Raw genomic sequence first — 13,147 nt, 5'->3', positions numbered from 1 at the left:
GTTACAGTGGTTGCAATAGGTAACACAATTTCAAACAATAATACATTGAGCTCAATGGAAATTTCAAGTTGAATGCAATTAGTAACTTTAAGGATTACTTTTCTAACTCCAGGACTGGATCCTAGATTCGGTCCTGGGACAGTTCCTCGAAACAGGTGAGTAAATACGATTTATTTACAGTTGTGATTTTTAAGCAATATTTTGGTATTTTAAAAGTTGACACTTAGAAACTTTTTCTAAAAGAATCACCAATGTTATCCTATGGGAGGAAATTCACTTAGCAGGTAAGTGGGGTTATTGTTACTTTTTATAATTCAGTGTTGTATCCTGGATCCAGCACTAGTGTACCACCTGTAAGCAGTTGAGAGAATGCGTTTAGGTTATACAGGCGATTTTTAACGAATATTTATAAGTTTCCAAAATCGACACTTAGAAGAAATTTCACTGAAAAACAGTCAATGGTTTCCTATGGAAGAAAATTGAGCTAGCGTTAATTATGGTTGTAATTACTTTTCAGGGTCAGGGCTGGGCACCAAGATCCAGCACTGGGATCTCTCCTGATAGCAGGTGAATATTTTAGTTTGTTACTCGGTTGATTTTAGGTGAATATTTTAAAGTTTAGAAACTCCACACTTAGAAGAATTTCCAAGTGAAACCAGTCAATGTTACCCTATGGAAGACAAATGAGTTATCGGCTTTTGGGTAGGTACTAGACTGTCAGAGTTAAGGTTCTGGCCATAGACTCGGGGTCTCCCAGGGTCAGGTAAGTACAGTTGTTACACCCTCAGCGGCACAGGGGCAGCCGGGTGCCGAGTGAGTTAGGCCCAATGTTATCCTATGGAAGGCAGGGGGGCCTTGGTTGGTGGCTGCTGGCTAACAGGACACGCGGCTGTGGGAGCTGGGCTCCAGGTCACTTGCTCAGGGCAAATGGGGAAGTAGATTGGAGTAGAGGTTGCACTGCCAGGGGCACTCGGGCAGCTGGGTGCAGGGTGCTTTTGAGCTGCCGGGCGCTCAATGGATTGCAATGGAGAAGCTCAAGAACAAAAAGGCTGCAAGCTCGGGGACGAAGATTCTTCAGGTGCGACCACCACTTCGAGAGGTAAGTTGGGTAGCTGGAGGATAGGTAGGTACCCAAGAGTTGGGCATAGGGGGCCGCAGGGCACCGGGGTGCCTTTTGCTGTCGGGAAATCTTACCCTCTGTTGATCGCGGTTGGGGAGGGTCCCTGGTTCTGAGACTGCAGGCGTCGTCAGGAGCGTCGAGGTGGGTCTTGGGTGCTGGATTCAGGGTCACAGTCGCCGGGGGGACGTCCTCGTGGTCTTTGTCCACTCCAGCACAGGCCAGGCTTGGCGGGTGTAGAGTGTGCAGGGTTCGCGGTTCCTGGCTGATGCCAGGGGTCAGTTACTTGCTTTGAGCAGTACTACTGCTCGTGGGTGTCTCCGATGCTTAGAGTCACAAGGTAGCCAGGTCCTACGGGCTTTGTGAGATTGCTGGCCACGGGAGATGCCGGGATTTAGCAGGCGCAGGTTCGAAGGTCAACAGGCCTGTAGGGTTGGGGCCAAAGCAGTTGGTGTCTTCCTCTTGTTAGCAGCTGCATGGCTGGTCTTCTTGCTTCCTGATCTTTGCTGTTTCGGAATCTGGATCTGAGGAAGGAAGGTTCAGGGAGCCCCTAAATACTAAATTTAGGGGCGTTACAGGTAGGTAAAGGGCAGGGACCACTGGGTCCCTGCCCTGGGGTGGGTACACCCCCTATCCTGCCCCTCTCCTGTGGGAGTGGGGCAGTGGCCTAGTCCTGATTGGGCAGGGCTTCCCATCTTCAAGATGACGAGAGTCCGGATATGTGCTTCACCTCGCCTCCCCCACCTGAGGGGTGGGGTTTGCAGAGGCTGGCACACCCCCTATCCTTCCTTGGAGTTTCCGGACAGTCTTCCTCCCAGAGTGGGGGTTTAGAACCGGTAGGGGCCAGTTGCTGAGAACAGCAAGTGGCCTGGAGAAGCTCACAAAGGCGGCATGCCTTTGAAGCTTCCCCTGCCCATCCTGGGGGAGGAGATTTAGCACCTCGCCCAGGATGTGCATTGTTGCAGGCCCAGGAGAGCGGATGGCTCTCTACCAAAGCGTCCAGCAACATGTCTGCTGTGTGGCAGCCTAGGCAGCACCTCAGACCAGACGTGGATTGTAGGTTAGGTTCAGAGGGCATCTCTAAGATGCCTTCTGTCGTGCATTGTACATTAAATCCTGCACTGGCATCAGTGCGGGTTTAATATGCTGAGAAGTTTGATACCAAATTTCTCAGTCTTCAGTGGAGCCATCATAGGGCTATGGAGTTCGTGTTGACCATCTCCCAGCACCATATACTCTTAAATGGCAGCACTGCACTTAGTGCCCAGGAATGGACCTGGGTACTGTAGGGGTACAGGGCTCATGCACCTCTACCCATACCACTGGCATAGGGCACCCAGCTAGAGGGGGTGGCTGATGTATGCCAGGGCAGTGTGTGTTGTGGGCATGGCACACATGGATGTGTGCCATGTAGACTGTTTTGTTCTGTACTCAGACACTCAGCCTGCAAGGGCAGTGTGTGTGGGTCAGGGTACAGGGCCTCCAAGGGTGGCACAATACGTGCTGCAGCCCTTAGGGGCCTTCCCTGGTCACGAGGACCTGGGTACCTAGGGTACCATTTACCAGGGGCTGACATGTGGCCAGGGTTTGCCAATTTGGGTTTAGGTTTCAGTACAGTTTTTAGGTAAGGAACATTGGCCCTTGGTACCGGATTGGCAGTAGCCCAGGACACACTCAGTCAAAATACATTCAGCAATTCAGCAAAAAGTGGGGGCATACCATGCAAGAAAGATGGCACTTTCTCACAGCGTGGTAAAGGCATGCGCCTGGTAAAGGCATGCGCCTGGTAAAGGCATGCGCCTGGTAAAGGCATGCGCCTGGTAAAGGCATGCGCCTGGTAAAGGCATGCGCGTGGTAATAATTTCCCTTCCAAAGTCATGTCGATGACTCTCATCCCAATATGAATGTTATTTTAACAAGTCCAATAGTAAAAAAATTATATTTTTAGCTTTCAAGTCAGGTCAGCCCAAATGTAAATTCAGCGTGTTATCCATCCAGTTTTTTAAAGAGATTCATGCTCTAAACAAATGAATATCTAGCAAAAAATGTTCCCTTTGTGCCTTGGAAAATTTCTCCAAGCTAACTGTTTACAGGACTAACATCTGGAAGATAGTACTACAAGATATTAATTATTGCCATTGTTTTTTATCAGGCCCACTAATGAGTAGAAAATAAATACCTGTATCGGGGGTCATTAATGATCATTTTCATTGCTTGTTCCCAGGTGGCATTGGATGGTACACGCTGTGAACATAGATAACATTGGATTTTACATTAAAACACACAAAAAATATTGAACTAATTTGCTTGAATTTTAATGTTTCGAAAAATTTTTTAACAATCCATATGTAATAGTTTGCGTTACTGACACTTTACAAAACAATACTTCTAGCTAGAAACTGCAAAGAAGTTTTTCCTTTTCAATGTGATAGCACTAGAAAGCTTGGTGAAAAACAGATAGCGAAAAAACAGGAGATGAAAACAGGATGTACAAGAGCAAACAAATATGAAAGATAATGAGACAAAGATGGGGGGGGGGGGGGGGGGGGAAACAGATCAATACAGGAAAGAAACCCTGAACGTGTATGTGACTGTAAGGTGAGAACCAACAGGATGTCCCAATTCAAAATTGGACTATTTTTACTGTGTACTTTAGAAGCTTGTGGAATTCTGCGTATTCAGACCAGAATGTATCTTCGTAGCCTTGGGGAGGGGAGCTGAAACACCTTGCCTCATTGTCTGGAAATGCATGAGATAAATTGGGAGATGCGAAAGGGTTAGCGTTCTAGATGGAGAACACTTTCCGAAGATGCCGAAAGTCAGAAAGAATTCAGACAAAGATTCAGCACAGACAGCTCGTTCACTTTCAATCCTGTACAGAGAAAGTCTTATATCTGGTCACTCAGCACAGATGCCGGGCTTGGCAAACCAACTGTTTGAAGATAGCGGTCTAATCCACAGGGTGGTTCGGAGTGGCGGTCTCAGCAGCCGAGCAGTGAGGAGTAAATTGTCAGACTGGTAGCCTGAACTCCTGATGCAGACTGACTGTAGAAGCACAACCGTCCAACGTGACTGCGCACACAACGCAGGAGAGAGGAGTTTGCAGTATTGACACAAACTGTTGAGGATTTGAAATGACTGCCAAAAGCTGCAGTTTTGCCAGCAATCCGTTTGTTGCCTCGAATCTGCAGCGGGTCATCCGATCTTGGTTAGGCTGGTGTGAATGCAAAGCTCCCATCGCTGTTCGTGTTTCTTACTGCTCTCGCACTCTATTGCCCAGACCATATAACTGTCACTTGCAGCAAAGTGCAAGTGCGTGAGCTCCCCCTCAATAATTACGAGACATCAACCAAGTGCACATTTTCCTTCCTGTGAGCCCTGGCATGGCCAGCGCCACAGGCCCCACCTCCTTCCTGTCAAACCCTTGAGGACTATTCCTATCATAATAGAAGCCCCGACCAGAACTGGGACGTTTCTGGCACGATTGTGCCTATCCCTGGCATCATGACGGTCCTGCTCCAATGGAGCACACTCTTAACAAATGGTGGAGTCTAAACATAATAGTGCTATTCTTGGCCTAACAGAGGGGGGGAGTCACTGTCTTGTTGCTATTCATGATATTTGATGTTACTGAACAGGCATCAAAGTCAAAACCGGTTTCTGTGTGGCAGTAGTGTATGAAAGCACACAAAAAGTGGATTTTCAGGACATACTGGAATTTGTTCTTTACAAAAAGTGAGTTTCATCCATACCTATACTTTAATACCAGTACAGAAGAAAACAGCATCAGTAAAATTCAAATAGATAACCTTGTATGATGTACCAATTAACCATCAACATCCAATAAGAATTCAAACACTACATGGATGAAGGAGAAATAAACAAAATAACGTGTACAAATGAGGGCTTCTGGGTTTTATGCCGTTTATTTTTTTTAACACGTCCTTCTGTATTTATCCATACTTACAAGTTTTTAATCCTGTTTATTTTGAACTTTGCAAACTAAGTTTAACATATTTCCACCTTTAACTGATAAATGCACGCTTCTACTTTAATGTCTGTATTCGTTTAAGCACATTCCAAAGCCAAACCTAATAAAATAATATAACCACGTGAAATTTAGCATCATATCACAAACAAATGTTAAGATATGAAGTTACCTAAGGAAATCTCATCCACAATTCATGAATGACAGCATGGGCAGTCACTCAAAAGAAGCCCAATTAACTTTTTTTCTACTTTTAAAAATAAATACAGACAGGAAACACTGTTTTCCATCTATTTTTATCTGGGGGGGGAAAAAGTCCTTTATAAAAATATTAACCAAAAGCAGCTGTATTTTCCATATAACTCCATACAATGATACAAGATCTTCTCATATTTGACTTAGGAAATCCAACCTCATATACAATCCTCTGTCACTGGGCATCAACTACATTATTTCACAATCTGCTTATTTGCAGCTATCAAGGTAAGAGACCAGAGTTTCTCTTTTCTTCCACAGATCTAAGACCACAAATACACTCCAGTGAACGAATTAATGACTGATTTATAAATAAGTGGGAATGAAGAACCAAATCAATTTATTCTACCCATTCCAGTTAATATATTTTAAACCTACTGAAACCCTATAACATGACTCATCGTCCAGTACTTGATAAGCCATACACAACACAACAACCATGACCATAGGCCACTATAATCTATGCACCATTCTTTGTTGACCCAATCGTATTTTTACACCCAGTTTGCACAATGCAAGCTTCTCAACCAATTGGGGTCAACGCTGGTGTAAGAAACTGGCTATATATACTGCACCAAAGTGAGGTACAGTGTGTATAGAGTCCACAGCCCCCAGAGGCTAAAGTTAGATAGAACCTTACTCTCTAAAGTGGTAGCTTGGTCGAGCAGTAAGGCAGTATCAGAGGGCAGTGTAAAGAACAAGATACTTACCTTCGGTAACGATATATCTGTAAGAAACATTAGTTAGTTAGATTCCTCACCATAGAATATCCCCAGACGTCAGGCTGGATCGGAAAATATTTAGTCAGCAATACCCTTGCGCGTCACTAGGCGATGTCTTCGGTTCCGCGTCCGTCGTCGGCGTCGTGTGCCGGAATGATGTCTGAGTACTTACACGCTGCCCTCACGCGCGGACGCCAGTTCTTGTACATAGCTTTCTGAGCCAGGAACGCAGAGCCATGCAAGAGAACGACACTGGTGCCAAAAAATTCTAGGGCCCTGAAAGGGATAACCTCAACCCTAGATATCGGTTCGCAGAACGGGGAGGATGAGTGGGTAGGTGAGGAATCTAACTAACTAATGTTTCTTACAGATATATCGTTACCGAAGGTAAGTAACTTGTTCATCTGAAAGAAACACGTTAGATTCCTCACCTTAGAATAGATATCCCAATAATACCAACTCCGGTGGTGGGTCTGCGAACCAAGATCACACCAGAAAGTCCTGGAGAACAGAACGGCCAAAGAAGCAGTCTCTCCGGACTTGGCTGTCCAGGCAATAATGTTTAGCAAACATGTGCAGCGAGGCCCGCGTTGTTGCCTGACAGGTGTCCTGCAAGGCGACTCCCAGGCCCAGGGCAGTGGTCGCCGCTGTGGCCCGAGTGGAATGGGCCCTCAGCCCTACAGGAGGGTCCTTTTTAGCCAAGGAGTAACAAGCTTTGATACACAAAACGACCCACCGATTGTTGGCCCGCTTGGCACTGCCCGCCCTTTCTTAGCACCCAAGTAGCCAACAAAGAGTTGATCACCCACCCGGAACTACTTGGTGCGGTCCAAATAAAAGGACAGCGCCCGTTTTGGGTCCAGACGGTGGAGCCTATCTTCCTCTTTCGAAGGATGCGGGGCGGAAAGAAGGTGGGCAACATAACAGACTGCCTAATGTGAAAGGCAGTTACCACCTTAGGGAGAAAGGCAGGACGAGTCCTGAGAACAACTTTGTCTGGATGGACAGTGTAGGAAGGTGGATATCTGACTATGGTTACCCCCAACTTTTTGCCTAGTGTCTAGCTGGTTTTTCGACTTAGTTGGCCTGAGATCCTGCCATTCAGGGTCTCAGGCTGTCTGCTCTCTCTTTAAAATGGACTCCATGTACCCTAGGTACATAACCAATTGGTAAGGATCACCTTATTGGACCCTGTACAGTGTACCCTAGGTACCCAGGGCATAGGTGTACCCTAGGCCTCCCAGGGGCTGCAGCATGTATTATGCCACCCCTGGTCTGGCCTTCCAATCAGACAACTGGCTGATCACTCAGCTGGGGCAGGGTCGTGTAATCACCCCTTGCTTAGATATAGTATGCCTATATCTACCCTTATATATAGACACATGTGTACCTATCAGTCACTCCTATGGCAGGCCTTAACAATCCTGGAGGCAGAGTGCTTGGTAACATGTGAGATGGTGCTCTAGCATGAGCTGAGACTGTCTGCAGCTTTCGGAACCATGTCCTTATAGCTGTTCTATGATATAGCCTACCATATACTCTTAAAGTGCCTTATAATCTTAAACGGTTATGGTAACTATGGTTTGGCTTTATCAAAACATGTCGTGTAAGGTGTCTAACACTTTGGAATAATACCCCCATACCATTTCTGGTGATGAGGATATTATTCCTCCCTTCTAGAGGGAGAGACATGTTAAAATCCTACTTTGCTGTTTAACTCTAACCAAAGCCTCAGCATCACAAAATGGATGCTGCTGCCACAGACACAAGTCTGACCTCCTGCTGCTGGGAGTGATCCCAGCCAGGGAGGCCTGGACAATAGGTTTCCTGCTTGGGGAGGTGCTAGCACCTCCCCAGACAGCCTTTAGTGTATTGGGGCAGGGGGGCTGAAAGGAATGAGACATGCCTGGGGCACACAAGGTGTTCCTTGCATAGTCCAGTTCAAACCGGCGCTGGGGCACTCCAGCCCCAGCTCTGGCGCGAAACTGGACAAAGGGAAGTGGGTGTAACCACCCCCTCCCAGGTCCCACCCATAAGGCGTGACCTAGCAGGTATCCCAGCCCCCCAGATTAGTATAAGAGTGGGAGTTGGGCCTCAAGACTTTAGATTATCCTGAACCTGCAAAACTGAACAGAAACTCTGGACCTTCGACATTCGACGAAAGAAGAAGACTGAAGAATCTCCCTTGTAGCCAAGGAGTGGCTACCCTGTGCAAACAGGCACCATCAAGAGACTACCCTTTGCTTTGCGACCGTTCTACGAGGAACCGACTGCAGAGCCCGACCAGAGCCTTGACTTCCAGACTTCTCCGACCCTCATCCACATCTGCAGCAGAGCTGAGATCCGTGGAGGCGACGAGAGACGTGGGACCGGCTACCTGGGAAAAGTGGCTAGTAACTTACAGCGCAGCTTCTGAGGTACCCTCGAAGTTGTGCACCGGGGATTGAGAAGCCCCAACCCCAAGAACCATCTGCACCGAAGATCAGCCCCCCACACTCCACGAGTCCTGCGTGGGGCCCTTCAGCATTTTCCTGCTTGCCGCGTCTATCCGGTTGCTTGCCCGCTGGCTAGTGGCCTCTGTGACGACGCACCCTGAAATCCTCTGCGCTGGTTTGGCTCCTCCAGACTGGCTCCCGCTTCTCTGCAAAGAAGAAGCACCCCAGACCTTCCTGGTCTGCACCAGAAGCAAGTCCTTTGTTCTTCGTGGGTTCCGCTTGCCAAGGCTTGGTGAGTCCTAGTCCAACTTCGACGCCGCCGACAGCAAGAGCCTTCGTGGGACAGCTCGCCTCCTGGTCCTGGTCGTCCTCGACGCTTCCTGGTCCTCCTGGCTGCAGCGACAAGCTTCACCTTCACCTGCAACTCTTCACGACATCGCCTGGTTCCTTCCTGGTTCCACGTGGTCACTGGCTAGTGACCTTGACTCTGTCCCCTCTGCTTGCAGGTTTCTTCTCTTCTTGACCCCAGCCTTGGGATCCACCGGACACTCTCCCCTGACTGCCTGTCAGCATCTTTCTTCAGGCATCCATAGGAGTCGACGACGAAAACTACGCATCTTCACCCCTATGCACCCGCAGCCTGTGGGCTAGGTAACTTGGGTACTCCGGTGCTCATCAGGATAGTGACTATCCTAGTGTCTAGTTTTCAAGTCTCAACTTCCTAGCTACTCCGGAAGTGTCCTAAATCTATCTATTTCTAAACTGTAACATTGCTATTGACTTTTACGCATTACGCGTGAGTGTTTCCACTCTGCACACGAATCCCGTGGGCCTCCCACTTCCTAACTAACGCTAGTGTAGCCCCAGCGATTCCCTAGGCCTATTCTATTTCCGAGACAGTGGTTCTTATACCACTTACTTAGTATATGGTTTGCGTGGCCCCTAGGGCCTAACTGTATTACTTACCTGTGTGACTTACTGTATGCATTAATAAGACTGTGTTGTACTTACCTCTAATCTCATAAAGAGTGCTGAGGGTTTGCTTAGAATAAATACACTTTATTTTATATATATATCTGTTGTGGTGTCCTTTCATTTGGTATTCAAGGGATTATATATGGTATCACAGCTGGCTTCACATGCCATTCAGAGTTTAGCCTAAGACTGCTCTTGTCCATGCTACCATAGGATAGCTGGTCTATAAGGTTGACTTTACAACCAATCACCATAAGGGTATTTGGACTGATATAAGGTGTACACTATAACTAGTGACATCATACATCAGGCCAACTTCTCACAGACAGAAAGAAAAGGAGGCTTAGAAGAGAGAGCCTGGAGCTCACTCACCCTTCTAGCAGAGGTGATGGCAACCAGGAAAGCTGTCTTAAGCGTCAAGAGACGAAGGGGACAATTATGAAGTGGCTCAAAGGGAGCGCACATCAGAAACGTCAAGACCAGATTCAAATCCCACTGAGGCATTACGAAAGAGACAGGAGGAAACATGTGAGTAATGCCCGTAAGGAAGCGAGAAACAACAGGGGATTTGAAAAGAGAAGGCTGATCAGGAAGCTGTAAGAAAGCAGAAATAGCAGAAAGATAACCTTTTAGGGTGCCAGAAGCAGAGCCCTGCAGGGCCAAACGAAGAGGAGAACCTCAGAAAGAGGGGCGGAAAGGGGATCCACAGCCTTTGCTGTGCACCATGCCACAAATTTGTTTCACCTGCAGACGTATACCGACTTTGTGGAGGGACGCCTGGCTGCCAGAATCACATCACAGACTTCAGGAGGCAAGTCAAATGGCATCAACTGTCGCCGCACAATCTCGACGCATGGAGGTGGAGACTGGACAGGTTCGGGTGGAGGACCATCCCCTGCTGCTGCGACAGAAGGTACTCCTGAAGAGGCAGTCGTATCGGGGGATCGGTCGACAGACTGAGTAGCTCGGGATACCAGAATCTTCGTGCCCAATCCGGAGCCACTAAGATGACTCGGGCCCGGTCGCGCTTGATCTTCTTCAGCACTCTGGGCAGAAGTGGTACAGGCGGAAAGGCGTACAACAGACCGCAACTCCACTCGCGACGAAAAGCGTCCCCGAGCGAGTGCCACCTAAGAAACTCCAATGCGCAGAACTGCTGACATTGAACGCTCTCTTCGGCGGCGAATAGATCTAACCAAGGCTCTTCCCACTGCCGAAAGAGGCCTTGCGCCACGTCCGAGTTTAGACGCCATTCGTGATCCATCATGCACCGGCGGCTGAGTTCATCTGCTCTGGCGTTCCGAGAGCCCGCCAGAAGTGTAACCACCAGGGTGATGACCTGGTGTTCCAGCCATGTCCAGAGGCGCAGAGCCTCCTGACAAAGGGTCCACGACCCCACCCCGCCTTGTTTGTTGCAATACCACATGGCGGTGGTGTTGTCCGTGAACACCTGCACTACACTTCCCCGGAGAGAGGGAAGGAATGCCTTCAGTGCAAGCCGTATCGCCCTCAGCTCCAGAAGGTTGATATGGAGCCGCGACTCAGCCAGAGACCAGAGGCCTCTGATCTCCGCCTCTCCCATGTGGCCTCCCCATGGTAGGAGAGACGCATCCGTCACCACTACGTGCTCCGGTTGGGGTAGGGAGAGTGACCTGCCACTGACCCAATCGCGATCCGTGAGCCAACACTACAACGGTCTCACAGTGCCCTCCGAAATCAGGACGTGGTCGGACAGGCTGCCCCGATGCTGGGCCCACTGAAACTTCAGGTCCCACTGCAGTGCCCGCATTCGCCACCTGGCGTGATGCACCAACAGGATGCAGGAGGCCATCAGACCCAGAAGCCGCAGCACCAACCTGACCGAAACTCGGGATAGAGGCCAAAAGATGGGAATCAGAGCCTGAATATCCCGGACCCGCTGTTCCGGAGGATAGACCCGGAACTGCCCAGAGTCCAGAACCGCTTCGATGAAGAGGAGCCACTGGAAGGGACTCAGATGCTACTTCGGCACGTTGATGGAGAACCCCAGCGAATGCAAGAGGTCTGCCGTAGTCTGGAGGTGGGAGACGACTGCCTGGGGCGAGCCCGCCTTCAACAACCAGTCGTCGAGATAAGGGAAGACTGAAACCCCTGATCTGCGCAGATGAGCTGCGACCACCGCCATCACTTTCGTGAACACCAGAGGGGCACTGGTAAAGCCGAAGGGGAGCACCGTAATCTGGGCCGGCAGGACGGGGATGTGGAAGTATGCGTCCTGCAAGTCTAACGCTACCACCCAGTCTCCAGGGTCTAGGGCAGTCAGAACCTGAGCTACAGTGAGTATCTTGAACTTCTCCTTCCGGAGGAAGGCGTTGACGCTCCTGAGGTCGAAGATAGGGCGTATGCCCCCTTTGCCCTTCTTGGGAACCAGAAAGTAGTGGGAATAACAACCACGACCTACTTCTGGACCAGGAACGCGCTCAATGGCTCCCTTGGCCAGAGGGCCATAACTTCCTCCTGCAGAAGTTGCAAGTGATCCCCCGAAATTCAGTGGCACTGCGGTGGCATGGCTGGAGGGGTCGCCTCAAAGGGGAGGGAGTAGCCCCTTCAGACGATTTGCAGCACCCACCTGTCTGATGTGATGGAACGCCAGTGGAGCAGGTGATGGCAAACTCTGCCTCCCACTGGCGTGGAATGGGCCTGAAAGCACGGACTAGGAGGGCTTTGAGGCGGATGCTGCTGGGGTAGATGTGGACTGACCGGCACGTTGACCCCTGTACCGCCTCGGCGGAATCCACGTCCGCGTGGAGGTTGGTTCTGCAGCCTGTAGCTAGGCGGACGTGAGGGGGCGCCCCTTCCTTGGCCACGAAGGGGGCGAAAAGCGTAAGTTTGCGGGCGCGGGGCCGAGAGGCCCAAGGACTTGGCCTTAGCCCTGGAGTCCTTAAAGCGCTCCAGCGCACTATCCGCTTTGTCGCCAAAAAGGCGAATGCCATCGAAGGGCATGTCCATGAGGGTGCTCTGGACATCCCCAGACAAACTCGTGGACCGCAGCCAGGCGTGGTGACGAAGCGCCACCGTGGTAGACATTACCCACCCAGCGAGTCCGTAGTGTCCAGTCCACATCGGATTGCATGCCGGGCTGCATCCCCGCCCCTCGGCAAGAGCCTGGGCGAGCCATGTCCGGGCCTTCTCCGGACAATGGGGCAGCACGTCCTCCACCGTATCCAACAGGGAGTGGGAGTAACGGTCCTAGAGTCAAGCGGTGTTCATAGACCGCAATCCCAAATTAAGGGAGGAGAACAGCTTCCTACCAAACTGTTCTAGTCTCTTGGATTCCCGATCCGAGGGAGCGGACGGGAAGGAGGTCTGGGAAGTAGAGGCCTGGATAACCAGGCTCTCGGGTGTGGGGTGCATGGACAGAAAACTGGGGTCGCCCGGTGCAGGGCCACAGGAGGTACTGTGGAGGGCTTGGACCAGGTGCCCTTCAGAACGTCCACTAGTGCTTCATTAAACTGCAGCAGAGGCTCCGAGGACCTTGCTGACGGTTGGAGCACTTCTGTGAGGAGGTTAGTCCTCACGGCCACAGCAGGTAGCTCCAGCCCAAGGGCTTCGGCCGCCTTGCGCAGCACCACTGAAAATACAGCACCGTCCTCCGAAGCCACGGTCGGAGGAGAGA

At 50.0% G+C, this 13,147-nt stretch overlaps 1 protein-coding gene across 4 annotated transcripts in view; it reads right to left on the bottom strand.

Annotated features, from left to right (window-relative positions):
- Nucleotides 1-13,147, bottom strand: part of PRPF40A (pre-mRNA processing factor 40A) — an 827,412-nt gene that overhangs the window by 550,566 nt on the left and 263,699 nt on the right. For all 4 annotated transcript variants that reach the window (XM_085645530.1, XM_085645532.1, XM_085645531.1 and 1 more), the window contains exon 13: nucleotides 3,297-3,361. In XM_085645530.1, coding sequence (XP_085501656.1) covers nucleotides 3,297-3,361 — 65 coding nt within the window. The remainder of the gene's footprint in view (nucleotides 1-3,296; nucleotides 3,362-13,147) is intronic.

The sequence above is a fragment of the Triturus cristatus genome, chromosome 3_1 (genome assembly GCF_964204655.1).
Source record: "Triturus cristatus chromosome 3_1, aTriCri1.1, whole genome shotgun sequence".
Taxonomy (NCBI): domain Eukaryota; kingdom Metazoa; phylum Chordata; class Amphibia; order Caudata; family Salamandridae; genus Triturus; species Triturus cristatus.
The sequence above is the reverse complement of the archived record's forward strand: the minus strand, read 5'-3'. Positions and strand labels throughout refer to the sequence as shown.